At 44.1% G+C, this 16,802-nt stretch overlaps 1 protein-coding gene across 1 annotated transcript in view; it reads left to right on the top strand.

The window, feature by feature from the left end:
- Positions 1–16,802, top strand: part of ACSF3 (acyl-CoA synthetase family member 3) — a 407,017-nt gene that overhangs the window by 41,186 nt on the left and 349,029 nt on the right. The window contains exons 3-4 of the mRNA XM_078671571.1: positions 6,617–6,772; positions 8,104–8,258. Of these exons, the coding sequence (XP_078527697.1) occupies positions 6,617–6,772; positions 8,104–8,258 (311 nt within the window). The remainder of the gene's footprint in view (positions 1–6,616; positions 6,773–8,103; positions 8,259–16,802) is intronic.

Consider the following 16,802-nt stretch of genomic DNA (forward strand, 5'->3'; position numbering starts at 1 on the left):
TACAATAAAACAATTCTACAGCTTTGAGTTTAAAAAGCTACCTAGAGAATGTAGTTATCGATGCATATTTCATATAACATGTACACACTTATCTGGGCTAATTATGACAGACTCCCACCCCGGCACCCAGCGCCTGGGGAGCTGCTGGCAGTGCTGGCACCTCGGAGTGAAATGTGCCTGGGGCCGACACCTCACTCCCCGCAGCTCTCACATTGTCAAATCATTATCACCGAGGCTTTGCAGAGCGCTTTAGACCCACAAGAGGCTTCCAAGCGCGCGAGAACGAGCAGGCCAGGGTTTATGCACTTACTAAAACTTAGTGACGTCAGACGGATGTGGGGAACCAAATAATTAAACGAGGTAACTCAAGGATCACAAACGCATGCTTTTTTTAGGGATTTACGCTTCTTGATTTAGATGAGTTCCTCCCGGTGGAAGGTATGACGAATCTGCAGGGCCTTCTTTAAATAATCAGCCCCAGAGCTGTATGTTGGCCAATGAATAATCGTAAACACTTAAAATTCCACTCTGGCCACTTTGGAAGACAGTCAGTATTGTGCAGAATGTGAGATGCAATCACAACCCCTCTTCTTAATCTGTGCTGCTGGTTGCAGATGGTGGTCATCTGCATTCATTTTTAGGTCTTGCCAGAGTAGCGCATGCGCTGATTCAGGCAAGACATTTAATAAGTGGCTTTTAAAAGTGCTACCACAGCCTTTTGCTGGCCTCAAGCTTGCGGTTACGCACACGGGCACTCGAGCAGCCGCCATCTGTCTATCCTCCGTTACGGGTCTTTAAGTGCATCGCTCGCGGGCACCCTTACAGCCCGCGATCGCAATCACTCTCACTTTTACTGCCGCGTCACTTTCAAGGGCGCGTGGCCAGTGTTTTTTATCTTCATGTTCTTTAGCCACTCCAATATGGCGGAGCCTTGACCCTTTATAGCCCTTTTTTAGTTTTTAGACCTTCAGTATTCCCAATGCACTGACGCTCCGAATGCGTATCGGCTATTCAAGATTTAGGTGTTTCAATTCAAACCAGACACAAGAAAATAGCTATATTAGATTGCAAGCGCTATACTTCTTTTTTGTCCTTCAACCCCCTTCATCATAGAGTGTTTCTTTGGTTTAAGCCCTTGTACTTTCTTCCACTAGTATCTTAATATATCTTACTGCATCCATTCTAACATGGCGGATGGATTTTGCGTGCTTGGGACCGCTTTGTTGCTTTGACCAGTGCTGCCACTTCTTGTACATATATTCGTGGAAAACATGATTCTCCTTACGCACTGTTTGTTTTAATAATTTTCTGTAGGAAGCACGTATCAAACATTAGTAAATACGCCATGCTGAACATGCTCACGTTTAATTTTCTTTTTCACTCGTAACCAATCTTCCGGTTACGACGTGAATACACTTCCGGAGCAAATCGGACACTGTTCCATTTAAGATGGCGCTGCTCATTTCCCGTTGTGCTATCGATGCAGAGTTATGCGTCAAGGATTTATCCCGGGACCCCACGAGAGACCTCTCTTGTATTTTTACAAAGTAAACGTTCGCTGTACCCCCGCTTGCTCCCCTATCTCCCTCGACCCTAGTCTTGTCATGCGAGCTCTTATATAGCGTTCCATTCGCAGCTTTTTGACCTCTAATATAGTTACACGAATTTGTGTAGTACGTAAATATGCTCCTGTCCCCTCTATCATTGATGACATTGTTTTTATAACTTAGGCATGCGGAAACAAGTTGTACCAGCACAAGCGGTAGACGTTCTTGTAAGGAAACTGCAGACACCGTAGCTCTGACAATTTCCATGCCCTTATTTTGCGCTTTTCAAAACAACGTATTCATCTTTTTTTAATTTTTCCAGCTATTGTTAAATCCCTATTCTTACGCATGTGGCGTCCCTGTCAACAATAACGCTCTCCTTTTCTCTCTCTCCCCTCTCTAATTCTCGCTCTACTTAATTAACTCTCCTCTCTCTCTCAGCCTTTCTTTCTCTCTCACCCCTTTATCTGTTTCTCTTTCACACCCCTTCATTCACTCTCTCTCCACTTCTTTCTCTCTCTCCTCTCTCGCTCCACCCTTTATTCTCTGTACACCCTTTCTCTCCCTTTCTCTCTTTCTTTCCACCCTCTCTAATTGGGCAGTACATCTTCACTCACTCTCTCACTCTGCAACACCACAGCGTCACTCAACGCAACCGCAGCATCAATCAGAGCCAGCACAGCATCACTCAACGCCACCACAGCATAAATCAGAGCCAGCACATCACTCAGAGCCAGCACAGCATCACTCAGCGCCACCACAGCATCACTCAGCGCCACCACAGCATCACTCAGCGCCACCACAGCATCACTCAGCACCACCACATCATCACTCAGCACCAACACAGCATCACTCAGCACCAACACAGCATCACTCAAAGCCATTACAGCATCACTCAACGCCATCACAGCATCACTCAGCACCACAACAGCATCAGTCAGCACCACAACAGCATCACTCAGCACCACAACCGCATCACTCAGCGCCACTACAGCATTACTCAGCAGCACCACAACATCACTCCGCACCACCATAGCTTCAGTCACCGAGACCACATCATCACTCAAGGCCAACACAGCATCACTCAACAACACCACAGGATCAATCAGCACCACCACAGCATCACTCAGCACCACCACAGCATCGCTCAGGGACTCAACAATATCACTCAACGCCACCCCAGCATCAATAAGCACCACCACAGCATCACTCTGCAATGCCACAGTATCAATTAGCATCACCACAGCAACAGTCAGCATCACCACAGCATCACTCAGGGACACCACAGCATCACTCAGGGACACCACAGCATCACTCAGGGCCAGCACAGCATCCCTCAACGCTTCCACAGCATCACTCAGGGCCAGCACAGCATCACTCAGGGCCAGCACAGCATCACTCAGGGCCAGCAGTGGATCACTCAACGCTACCACAGCATCACTCAGCACCATGACAGCATCACTCAGCACCACCACAGCCTCACTCAGCACCACCACAGCCTCACTCAGCACCACCACAGCCTCACTCAACGCCACCACCGCATAACTCAGGGCCCCCGCAGCATCACTCAACGACACTACAGCATCACTCAGTGCTTCTTACACTTTTTTAATTAGAACTTCTCAGCATGCCTCACAGGAGCCACACTTCTCTACAGCACAGCTTAGAAACATTGGCAAAATCCATAGCTCTACCTAAACACTTAAAAGGCACCCCAAAGCATAGCCAATAGATCTCGCCTTTGGGACATTGTAAGTGTTTAGTTATCCAGTACAATATCCTTCATTAAACAAGATTGTGTTGCATGGCTAAACACTTATAAGATCCCAAAAGCGAGATCTATTGGCTGTGCCAATGCTTGTTAGTTTTCATCACTGGACTCGGAGCAAGAAAGGGAAAGGAGGAAGAGAAAGATGGCAAAACAGTGACCAAGGGACCATGCAGGGAAGAAAATGAAGCAGCAAGAATGAGATAACGAGTCAGAAAATGTAGGGTGTGGTAGGAAAGAGGCATGATGTGGGACTAAGATTAGGCAGTCTTCTTATTCAGCTATCACCGCAGGCAATGAGCTGCTAAGAAAAGTTCAGTAACTTCTGTATGGCATCCTTTTGGGGGGAAGTGGGGGGCTGCAAGGCAGTGCATGACTATGCTTCTGGGCCTACTCATTGCTTCCAACGCGTGGTTGGTCTGGGTGTCATCGGTGTAATGATGGAAGATCAAACCAGGAGTCCTTTAACATGTCATGTAATGGCTGGATAATGATGTTGAATAGCACAGGTGAGTGAGAGATCCTTGAGGCGCGCCACAAGGAACTGTTTTACCGATAGTGGAGGATGCAGGAGTTAGCTGTCTGCCAATTTGCATCTGATTCTATGTTGCAGATCTCGAAATGAGGTATGACTTGCAATTGGTGCGTTTACTTTGTCCGGAGGGTGTAAAATAGAATTTTGCAATATTTGCCCATTTGATTTGCACCAGGTTTCTACCTGGTGCAAATTGGGAGGACAGCCACCTGCATCAGGCGAAGACTGTGCATGATTTGGAATCTTGATTTAGGAGCAATCAGGAACAAATAGTATTACTGGTCGAATAGTAGTTGGAACCTAAATCTTTTGAAATTCAAAATTCATTGGCAAGCCATTCAAATTCACATTCATTTTCTTTCTTCTGGGGGATAAGGTGTACATTTCATGATCTCTTTCGGGTATGAAGATAGCGTAATATCATGCATCGTATTAGTTAGAATAGGTTTCCCCTGTCATTTATTTGGAATTTTAAATTCCTGAATTTTCAAAGCCTGATTTATTGGCCCATGGTTTTAGCTTTTGCGCAGACTAGTTTAAATAAGAATAACAATCCTATCTTATTTCCCCTTCTTTATCTCATGACGAGCAAACTTGGTGGCAAACCGCCAACCCAGAATGGTATGTATCGGTGACTGAGTACAGCGGGATATCGCGCAAACCGCAATTCGCCCCTAAGATCACCAGAACTCTGCGTCTCTTTAGCCAGAATGTCTCTGCACAACAGCTTGAAATCACCCATTATAATCATCTTGCTTCCCAGAGTAGCTGCCAATAGTATTAGTTCTTAAAGTCGAGTTTTGAATGTAGGTAGCGGTTTCAGCGATAGATAGGTTTCTATAATGCAGACTGTTTCACTTGAGCTTAACTGCAATTTAACTACCACATGCTCAATAAACTCGACCACTAGTGCTTTACAATGAATTACTGTCCTGTTTTTTTTAATACCCCAGCAACCCCCTCCTCCATTTTGATCCTACGTAGTAATATGGCTTCCGGTAATAAAAGAAGCAATGATCCTCAACCCTAACCCCCTAACCAAGGTTTTGCAAGATGCCAGTACCTCTAAATTGTCTTTATGCGGCGGACTGCGTGCCCCATCCGAGCTACAAACTTAAAGAGGGCATTATTCATTGCACAGCTGGCTGGGCCTTGAGTGCCCTTCATTCAGGCTGTCTGGGTCCCTCCAAACGACGTTAATGCCTGATGCCATCTGGCTTACTCCTGGACTTGATACCAGCCTGTGAGAAGATTACATTCCCCCCCACAAGTCTCACATTTTCTTTGGTAAACTATTTATCCTCCTATAGCATAGGCCTTTCTCCATGCACATGCCCTTTAACACCAAGCATGCTTCAGTAAGCCAGGGAAACCTCACGAGTGGCCTCTGCTCCTGCCGCACGCGCTGGTTCATTTCGTGCGACGTAGCCCCACTACGTCACACTGATGTACTTTCTCCCCTCGTGGCAGAGTGACGTCACGCGACAGGGAATAGTGCCACAGAGCGTCGGCATTTCTGGAAGCTTCTCCCCGGAACTACCTCAAACGTACTTGGGAGCAGGTGATCCTGCTCTGTCCTTCGGAAAGGTTGTTCAGCTAACCTTTTATTTATTATATTTATTTATGTTATGCGTTTTTATATAGCGCGGACTTAACCCGAAGGTGTCAGAACGCTTCACAATAGGAATAGTATTGATACATGAGGAGAAAATTACAAGTGAACAAATTACAAAAGCAAACGTTACATTACATGAGGCAAAAGTGACAATTGTGAGCAAACAAAATACAAGAGGTAGCAAACGGTGCATTACAGGAGGAAAAAGTGACACGTGTGCAAGTTTGTCTACTAATTCATGCAACTCCACTTCCCCATCTCCCATTATCGTCAACACATCCCTGCGTGAATGAAACCAGACAGCTTACTGCAGTATAAATCAAGGGAGACGAGATGAAACCTGGAACAAAGCTAATCCTACACTGACACAGATCAAAATAGTTTTTGGGATTTACAGAGCACACGTTGTTTTTTTGTGATTAGAGTGCACAGCTACTCAAAGATTGTCCCAGCGCTAGGACAGGTTAGATTAGAGCACTACTAAAAATGACTGCCCCATCCCTGCATGAAAATCCTGGGAGGAAACAGCAAATGGTTACAGTATGAAACGTTTCCAGTACCGAAAACACAGAAAAAGCTTTCAGTGCCAAACGGACACCCGAGTGAATGGCGGAGAATCTCCCTCACAGTGCGCAAGCTCACGTGAATCTCAGGTGACTTCTTGGCCTACTTCCGCCCCAGCTCGGCAGCCCTTCCCCGGCTCCAATACTGGCTGGTACCTAGAAGGGGTCTGAGCGTCAGATTTCCCGACAATCGCTGCGACATATAATGTTATAATACATATGTCAAGCAGGGCGCATTAGTGGAGCTTAAGAGGCAGTGGAAAGACAGAGGAATACGTGTTAATGGGAGTACTAAATGAGAGAAACACAATGTTTTGTAAAATAAACATTTTTAAGGCTTTCAAAACAGAAATGAGTGAGTGTGTGTTTCTCAGTGTATGTATGCAACAATCCCCGGTAAAATCCACCAATCCAACAGAGACCTCACCATACCAGACTGAAAAACCTGTACTGTTAACTATTCATCTAAAAATACATTTTAACGTGTAACATTCCAAACACTCTCCTGAAGCGACACAACCGATTTAACTCGTAGGAAATAGGGGTAGCGACATATTTACGTACTTTCTTATTTCTCGCCCCTCACAGGTGACTGGCCTCATTGACAGCTGGGGGTGGACAAAGGAAGACTCCATCCTCCACGTGCTTCCGCTGCACCACGTACATGGTATAGTCAACAAGCTTCTCTGCCCCCTGTGGGTTGGTGCCACATGTGTCATGCTGCCAGAGTTCTCTGCAAAGAAGGTAATGTTTAGGGTTGCGCATCGTTCTTTCATTCCATCTTTGTCATTCCTGCTATGCCCCTTAGCATTCTGGACAATCTGTAGCGCTCCTACTCACTCGCTCTGGTCCTCTTCCACCATGATGGTGGTTGTTTACAACTTAAGGGAGCTGCCTACAAGGCTCATGGGTGGTAGCAGTGAGGGAAGGGAATCTTGCGCAATCTGGGAATTCATTGTTAGTGTACATCCCTCACCACCCAATCTTATAGGCTAATAAGGGCTGCAAAATGAGTTGGGTCGAATTCTACACAGTACTCCATTTCCTCCTCCTCACCACACCATGTGCATCTGGAACTCTGGGTGCGTGAAATAGTCCTAATTATGGGCTTTTGGGGAATAACCTGCAGAGTCTCTGCTTCCGCACTGATTCCTATAAGTTTGGCCCTGCTTCTCATCCTGAGACCTCGGCTGTTTTCAGCATCTGAAGTCTCCGGGTGAAGTACTCATCTTGTGTTCCTGGTGGGGTTGGGAACTCCCATTACCAGCCCTATTGGTATTAGTGGGCCTTGTGTGATGATGAGGCCTTAAGTAGTGAGATCACGTTGAGCCTACAGTCGCATTATCCTCAATAAGGCTGAATATGAAATGATCTCTCTTTAAAGCCCTATTTACCCACCCTGAAATGCCTTCAGTCAGCTATAAAGCTCAAGCCATAGCCCCCTTCTGGCCAGAAACTCCTAGCTCCAATGAGCATTTAGCTGACAGAAATCCCAGTGCTTTGAACACCCGTCCCTGACAAATGTGGCGTCATAAAGGTCACAAGTTAAAATTCCTGCTATGGAGGCTTAGTCATTCATCCTTACAAGGTCGATGAATTGAGTATTGTGCATTGGGTAATAGTAACAGTAACTAATAGTGTCTGATCACTGTATGCCGTATCAGTCACAGTGCTAACTACTGTCCTTCAGTGTGTGTGTTGTGTCAGTCACAGTGGCAGCTACACTCCATGAGCTGTTTCAAGCACAGCAGTAGCAAGCACCCAATAGCGTGTGTTGTTTGCATAACCGTGATAATTACACCCTTCAATGTGTGCTGTTTTCTGTGACAGTGATAACACAAACCCTGTCAGTGTGTGTTGTTTCTCTAGAGGTGATAAATACACCACACCAGCTTGTGCTTTTTCGATCACAGTGATACTACACCTGATCAGTGTGTGGTTTCTATCACAGCACAACATATACCCTATCAATGTGTCATGTTTTTCACAGTGACAATAACACCCAGTCAGCCTGTGCTGTTTCCATCACAGTGAAAATGAATCTCCTTCACTGTCTATTGTTGTTTTTCTTCCAGGTTTGGGAACATTTCCTGACTCGGAGTGGTCCTCCCGTCAGTCTCTTCATGGCTGTACCCACTGTTTACTCCAAGCTGATCGATTACTATGAGGAGCATTTCACCCGACCCCATGTCCAGGACTTTGTGCGGGCGACGTGTCAGGCGAACATCAGGTACAGAAGCTGAGCTTCCATCACTGTATCCAGCATAGGGACCACCTCAGATAAGAATCCCATTCCCAGGCCTGTACCCAGATGCATCAAGTTATAGGGATCCCTTAAAAGCATCAAAGGTGACACTGGATATGTTCCCTATTGGCCAGACTGCCGAGTCCTGGTCTGTGGTGGTACATTGAGCCCCCAGAACCTCTGTCTTCCTTGCGTAGCTTGGTCCCCAAGCCAAAGCCGAGCTCATGGGAAGGGGTGTGAAGGTTGAAGCAGATAATGTGTGCACATGTTTGTAATCATAGTAAAGATAAATGCCTTCTCAGGGTTCTTATTTAAAAATAAACCTATATAATAAACTAATGAATATTGTAGAGTGGTACATGATTTTGGTAGCCTGATGTATTGCACACTAAGGATGCAAATGTTAGTCCATATAAGCTTTTAAGCAAGGTTCTAATACTGTAGTTCATGGCTGGTTCTGGTGCTGGTTTAGTGGTACACCTTAGTTTTCAGATGGCAGGGTATGCCTTGTCTGATTGGAGATGGGACGACTTGGACTGCTATTGCTGCAGGGAGAGATGGGGTCGGTGTTTGGGCGAGGGGTCTCTAAGGTTCAAATTCCTGGCCTAGGTGCACATTTGTTGACATATGAATTACAGGCTTACTAATAGTAGACTCAAGGGGTGGAGGTGGTAGACGGGGCAGCATGTTTTATTTGCGAGGTAAATGAATCCTTACGGGACGCTGCTGTGGCAGAATTGCCAGACCGCTACTTCGGAGGAGAAGGAATGGAAAATGGTCTGACCCTATAGTTACAATGGCCAGGCAGCGCTCTCCATTCTTCCCCACACATACATGCACACACACTCACCCTCCCTGCCTTACAGGGGTAAAGGTGTACCCAATACTGGAGGGTTGATAGAGTTACCCTCACAAGAGGAAATAGTGGGACACACACTAAGAACCTCCATCCCAGCCGACTCCGAGTCACTCGAGTTGCCCATCAGCCCATGGCCCAGTGATCATTTGGATTAAGGCCCACAAGAACATAGTTAAAATTGAAAGTACAGGGAAACATAAGGAGACTATTTCGAAAAATGGTGGAAGGGTGAGTTGTGACAACGGTGGTCCCTAGCCTTTAAGTGCTGTAGCTGGGTTTTGTCATAGTCATGCACATTGGGTTCAGACGCTGAGCATTTTTCACACTTCAGATCTACAAAGGAGGGGGTTCTATCACATTTGGTAACATTAGGAGAGCATCAGGTACAGCATCTGAGTATTGGTCACTGTCAGGAGCATTAGGAGAATATTAGCTACAGCAGCGAAGCCTCCATTACAGAGAGAAGCATTAGGAGAACGCCTATCTCAGCCAACTACTAGATGCCAACAGATACTTCAATCTGAGGTTTTGCAACTAGGCCTCTGGCATGAAGATCATGTTAAATCTGGAAAACCTAAGAGACATTGACACACCAATCATGCACCACTGTTTTTGAGTCACCGACTAATGAATACTGATAAATCACCTAAATCTGGACCATAACAGAGATGCTGAAATGTAGAGATTGTAGAAATTATCAACTTACAACCATCTAGCCCCAGAGTGTAGTGTGGCAACAGCAACATTGACAGAGGAGAGAACATTGTAAGTAACCTTGGACTGCAGCTTGTCTCCTGCTTCCCTCAACTGAGCCAAGTTACAAAAAGTACCTTCTACATCATTCATACTCGACAGTGAATTATCCCCATCCGTATTTCTTCCAGAAGCGCTAAGCTACAAATGTTCCCTTCTGCCAGATCTTCACTGTGCAAACAGGCAGTTACGAAGACACCATCTCTTTTTTGCACCAAAGACTGCAAATAATCCAGAACACCTCAACGAGACATCTACACATCCTCCAAATGCTCCACTGATCTCCCATTGCCAACCTCTCAGCTTTCAAGACTCACTTCATCATCCATATATCATCTCTTCATACAAGAAACATCATTTTTTAGACAAAAGTAGAAATTAAGTGTTCTTTTATGGTATATATGGAGGTCAAAGCGCCTGTAACAAAGGAAAGACCTGTTATTGTTAGGCTGGATACACAAACATGGCTTTCATATTTATTACAGAAGTGGGATTTTATCCTGAAATGTTTACGATCTAGTGAGGTTGCTTTCATGGTAGGGTTGAATTTGGGCAAGAAGAAGGACAGTTAAGGGAACTGAGGGGAGTCTGTGTGTGTGTGTGGCGTGTGGTGTGTGTGCAGAAACAAAATATGATTGAGGAAACGTTTTGTGAGTGAAGTTAAAATTTATTGCTAAATTCAGCTGGTCAGTGTCGGAGAAATTTAAGGTATTTTGTAAAATGGATCCTGCAGTTACTGCATAGTTCTTTGCCCCTCTCGTGGTGTGTGGAAAGGTTAGTATGGTTTGGATTGTGCATGGTTTTGAAAGTGTTCTTCATAAATGTAGTAAGGGGCGACTTTCCTCCTCCCATTATTATAATTCAGATGACACTCCTCGGAAAAAAAACATTTCACCCTTGATTAGATTTGGACTGTGTTACAGGAGATATTTTCTCATCTGTCTAGGAGAGTGGTTTGAAATTCTATACTGAGCAGGAGTGTTTTTCAAGTCGTCCCGTAGCTAAGAAATTGCAAGATGTTTTGGCCTTAGTGTATTCTCAGCCTATGTCACTCTGGATGGGAGGGTTGGGTGGTCTGAGAGGGTTTAACTTTTCATGACAAACAAAGGAAGTCTGTCATCTCGAAGGCTACAGTAACATATATGGCAGGTCCAGTTCTCTGTGGTGAACAGTTGTACCTGCAGGCAGAAGATCAGGGCATGGTAGCAGCTATGATACTCCTGCGTCTTAGCGCTTCTAGAAATGAGACAGCCCGCGGCGCATGTGTGTGCCAAAAATGGTTCAACCTACCACTGAAGTATTGTCGAAAATACCTACTGAGTTGCTTTTCTTTCTATGAGTGAGTAGTAATTATGTTGTTCAACGAGGTCCCCAGTGTCGAGCAGTATTGTAGATCCAGCGTAAGTGGCCTCAGCACCTATCAATGGATGTTAGCTGAGATTGGTCTGGGCAAGATCAAATCTGGTAGGAATTGGACAACAGGTGCCAATAAACCATTCCCTGCAGCACCGGAAGAGGAGACAGCACCAGCTGCTTCCCTAAGTAAAATTATGTCCCACTGTATTTGTTCCAATGTCACATTGGCGGGTTCTACATTAAGGATGGAGGGAAACGTACTGGCCTCTACTCTTAGGGGCCTGCAAATGCTTGAAACAAACAGAAAAATCCAAGAGGAAAACTCCCAACACTCACTTGGGAGTCGCATCTTTGAGATCTTGTGCCAACAGACAAAGGTTCAGTCCTATGGCTTGATACCTAGATTCCCTCTGTTCAAAGACCACGTGGAGATCAGACACGCTTCAGAATCAGAAGCGACCCAGCCATACAAGGGCTCTTGGAGTGACAAGTGTTTGAAGCTAACTTAATGTGCACTAAAGATAACTTTTAAGTGTTCAGTAGGAACCCTCACTTTGAAAACACCGCCAGGTGACCTCTCAGCTCAGAGAAACTGCTCTGTCGCCTCTTAGCATCTCTAGTGATAATCCCTTTAGGACCCCTAAGAAGTTGGTCTGCTTATTCTCTGAATAGGCAGCAGAGCATAGCAATGCCAACAAGGGAGTGGTGTACTTTATCCAGAGTGCTGAGGTGAAAGAGTAGCACTGTAGATGTTTTCCTTGCATTTTTCAAAGACATCTGGAAAACTGGAATAAGAGGATTTAGGCCACTGCTCTGATCTCTTTCATTCATCCGATGAAGCATAGGATATGCTGCTTTACTTGCATCCCCGAAGGACAGCTTGAATTACAGCTGGAAGGGGGAAGATTATGATTTAGGCTTAGTGTTTGTTCTCGTCCACGTATACAAAGGTGAAGATTAGGAAATGCTCCTCCCTATTCTTTCATACCGAAAAATAAATGCACTTTTACATGAGGAGGAGTGGTTGCCACAATTCCGAGTAATCCCGCAGGCCTTCTTTACGTTTGAATTTGCCCCAATCAACCCAGCAAAACCATTTCCTTCCAGGAGAAGCTTGAGTGGGCAGTTTTGAGAGGCACGCTGGCCCATAGGTGGGAGTAAAACGCTCCCTCTAAAAGGCTTCAACACTAACCCAGTCTTATCAATTTGTTCTACAACCTTGAGTAAACCAAACTCCAAGGAAAACAAGAGTAGAGCTTCCATCCGTGCAATAGCATTTAATAGCTGCTCAATTATGTAAGCAAATATATATACTTCTGTAGGTATTCTCTGTGATTAATATTGATTCACACATTTTCACTGACTGCTGTTAAAGTGAGCGCCAGGCCTTTCCTAGATCTGTGAAGTTGTAGGGAATCTCCTACCAGTATCAAAGTGGAGACTGACGCGTTCCATAGTAACTAGAATGCTTGGGTTTCTGATGGAAAGCCTCCTTGATTCTTGCAGGGAGATTATTTGAGCAGCCATGGCCTAGCAAGTGGGAGGTAGTCTCATGTACATATTACCATCTTCTATCACAAGCTGTCCTGATATACAGTTAGGTTAAGGGTGAAATGTGAAACCCATTTCTATGCTGCTCGATTGAGGGTTCAGTAGACATCTTCCTTGAGTTACAGCTATGATGCACCCACAGTAATGTGAATCGCCACTACCAGCCAGCAGTCTTCAGCAAGGGTGCAGGGGCATGCCACCTTGCAGATAATAGCGGAGAACAGCTGAAAACCCATGGAGACAGAAGTTGAAAAATGCAAGATTGTAGCACTGGTGCAAATATATCTGGACTTCATTTCCTACAGAGAGATCCTCTAATTTAGAGGCGTAGTCCCAGGCCATAGTATTGATGTCTGCTTACGGAAACGGGCTAACCCTTCAATCGCACGTTGACTGTATCTTTGTCTTTGACTCTGTAATAGAGCTTCACTGCTATGCAAATACCCCACACATATGTACATTCAAACCGGAATGAACGCTTCAGCTCACTGATGGAGCCTAATTGGTGTGAAATACCCCTGGGTTTGCTTGAGTTCCTGTTCACAAGGGATGTGCCTTAGCAGATCAGGCTGCACTGCTCCTATTGGGTTTGAACCAAGATTGGTTTGAATATCAGTGGTTTCCCTTTGTTCAAAAATGAAGTGAAAGGCTACTCAGGGGCGCTTATACGGGTAAAGATTGATTTAAGCTTTTCCATCCATCAATTTATTGATCTCGCTATCATCTGAGATCGTCCGAATGCTGCTCTCTGCTCATGGGGTAAGGTTGAAATAGAGTTTTGTGACCTTGAACCCAAAATTGTCTCTTCAAGATCCTGAAATGCACATAGACTAACATTGCTTGTTGATGCATTGATGCTTGTATAGAAACACATTGTCCCCATTGTTGGTTGTGACATGTGGGCTCCACCTTTTCCCAACCTGTTTCAGATCGATCACTGTTACAGCCAGAGTCTTCGTGAATCTTTCCGTGTACCTTTTTCCAGCAAAGTGTTTGTTATGCATTAAAAAAAATGACTTTGTGTGTATTGTATAAAATATGTTACTAGAAATATGAGCTTTCCAAAATATATTGCTTGGTACTGATGGAGGTGATAACTTTGTTATCTAGTGATAACCTTTGAGTAATCCTCTGTAGAGGTTGAGCCTTGATTTCTTGAATTCCCCATAGGTGAGCTAAGTAAACTAAGAAGACCAGTATCCAATCCAATTTAAAGCATGTGTGAATCTCCTGCCCCCATCCTACGTTTAATCCGGGGACAACAAGATGCAGCCTATCCGTTACGTGATTCTGCAGAAACATTTGACAGTGACACCAAAGATTAGTTGTGGTGGCAAAAGCAGTTCCTGCAACTTTGCTTATTAGTGTTTGAACAGCTTGTGTTGAAAGCGAGAGGTGGTAGAATATAATTTTAAGTGGTCGGGGAGGACATAATGATGATTGGCCTTTCAGACTCAAACAAACCCAGCAGGCTGTGGCATAGTTGACAATCTGGGAACAGGTTTTCTAGAAATGATTAATCTTCTTTCCCACTGCCGGTGTTATTTTTTCTGTCCCAACTTTTTTTTCACGTTTTTCACTACCATAAACCTGTCTGGCCTTTTTGAGCAATTTTCATTTGTGGGTTTGGTCAGTTTGACCTCCTAAAAGCAACTCATGATCAGTCTACTTGTGGGTGTGTGCAGAGGGTAGGTATTGTAGTCATTGCTATGAATTGGTCACCTCATATGGTTTTAAGAGTTGATACAAAGGCAAATGGTTTGAATTCTTGAACTTGATCAATAACATGAATTAGTTTTAGGCTATTTAGACTGTAGACCAGAACCACTAGCTATTATTATTATTTATAGGTTTTATATAGTGTTAGCTAGTCTCAAAGGTATCAGAGCGCTTTACAGAATCGAGGGCAAGGCAATAATCAAGTCACTGAGTATATGACGCACAACAATCTCAGCTTCAAGTACACACAAAATAAATACACAGGAAAAATAGTTAGACAATGTGGGTACAATACACAAAATATATACACGTAAAATAGTTAGGCCATGAGGGTGGCTACTGATTGTGGTCAATTCGCACATTATGGAAAATATAATACACACAAAGGCATTGGTACTGCTGAATAGTGACTATACCTATTTAAGTTAAATCCGTCTCACACTAATGCCTGAATTTTTTTAAGTTACATTTAACTTTGTTACGTTTGTTTATCCTTCCCACTTCATTGCTTGATGTTGACGCGTATAAATGATTTATAAACTGTCCACTTGACAACATATATAGGTATCATTGTATTCCTGTTGTATTCATAGGTTTATGTGTTTTTTGCGAGGGACCACTGTTCCTTTATAAATAGAAGGATGATTTATGGCTGAGTTTTAGAAATGCATTATTTTAACCTCTTCTGAAGATCGTTCAGTGTGATGCAGGGGAATCTTCAGGCCTGTTTCCATGTTTAACCTATAAATTAACATGCACTTTTTAAGGCTGGGCGCTCTCGACAGTACTGAGCAACAAATACTTTGATTGCCTTTTCATCCCCTTTTAGGTCTCACCTAACAGACAAATCATGTGCTATCTGTTTCAAGAATATTGACAGCTTACAGTGGGTTTATAGCCCGCCCACTGCTTGCCATTGGTTGGCTGTATTGTCACTCTCATTTGCTTATATCTTATGTGTTGCCTTCTGTAGGCTTTACTTACTCTTCTTGTATTTGCCTCTCCCCTGGAGCATAGCCGAAGTACTTAAGTCCTCCCACTGGTCGCGTTTTGGGTGGCATTTTTTTCTATATTTTTAAGCACCCCATGAGAGTTTATGTATTCGAGCTGTCTCCCTCTACAGCTTCTCTCCCAGACATGTTCTGTATAGCTGTCTCTCATCCGTGTACTTCTGCCCCCCACCCATACTCATGTTGTCATTTCTCACCCTTGTGCTTCTGCGCTCCCATGTTGCGCTTGTTTGTCATTGTTCTGCATTCCCACCCCCTACGTTGCTTTTGTTCATCTGCGTCCTTCTGTACCGTCTTCACTCCTCCATGTTGCTCTCAACTTTCATTCATCCGTCAGCTTCTCCACCCATCTTCAAGCAGCTGTTCCCCACCCTCCCCAACCCCCTACCCCAACCTATGTCCCCATTAACATTTTTTAAAGTGTGATGACGTGGCCTATGCGTCATTTTGTAGGTGGTAGCATGCATGTGTACCTCATTCATACGCCTTCAAAATTAAATGGCTCATCGGCCACGTCATTATGCTTCTTTTAATCATTCTTTGTTATCTTTCCTTCATGAAGTACATCATCTGCTTTGATGCTGTACACCATGAATAGAAGGCATTGGCAGAGCCAGTAGACCTCTAAGGTAAGGCCTATCAGCTTTACCAATGATTGTTTAATATATTTCTTTCAACGATTTTCCTATCTTTTTCTGCTTTTCTGTGTTCCCTGCTGTCGATGGATTTCCGTTCTTCTGGCTCAATGTGTGTCTCTTTCTCTATTCATTTGCCTCTTTCCATTTCTCTCTCATTCATTCTCTATCTCTTTGCTGTTATTTTCTTCTTCTCCTTACCTCCCGCTAATCCCTTCTCGTTCCCTGTTATCTCCTCTCCTCCCTTGGAATTTATATATTTTCATTTGTCTGTTTATCTTTTTCAATCTCTCTCTCTTTTTGTGCTAATTAATTTTCATGTCTTTTCCTCTGTTCTTTTCTCTTTGTCTATTCCCTTCTCTATTCCTCTTTCTCACTCTATTTATATCTTTCCCTCTGTCCGTTACCTTTTTATTTGTTTTCATTTGTTTCACCATGTCTCATTTGTCAGTCTTATCCCTTCCTCTGTTCCTTGCTCTCCTTCTCCTCCTTTCTCTCATTCCATTTATATCTCTTTCCTTTTGTTCGTTTTTATCTCTTTCCATTTTTCGGTGTTAGTCCCTCCTTACCCCTACTTTGCCTTTCCCCGTCTCATATCTTTACTGTTTCCTTATGCTTTTCTGTTTCATTTTCCTTGCACCTATCT

This window comes from Lissotriton helveticus, chromosome 12, assembly GCF_964261635.1.
Source record: "Lissotriton helveticus chromosome 12, aLisHel1.1, whole genome shotgun sequence".
NCBI lineage: Eukaryota > Metazoa > Chordata > Amphibia > Caudata > Salamandridae > Lissotriton > Lissotriton helveticus.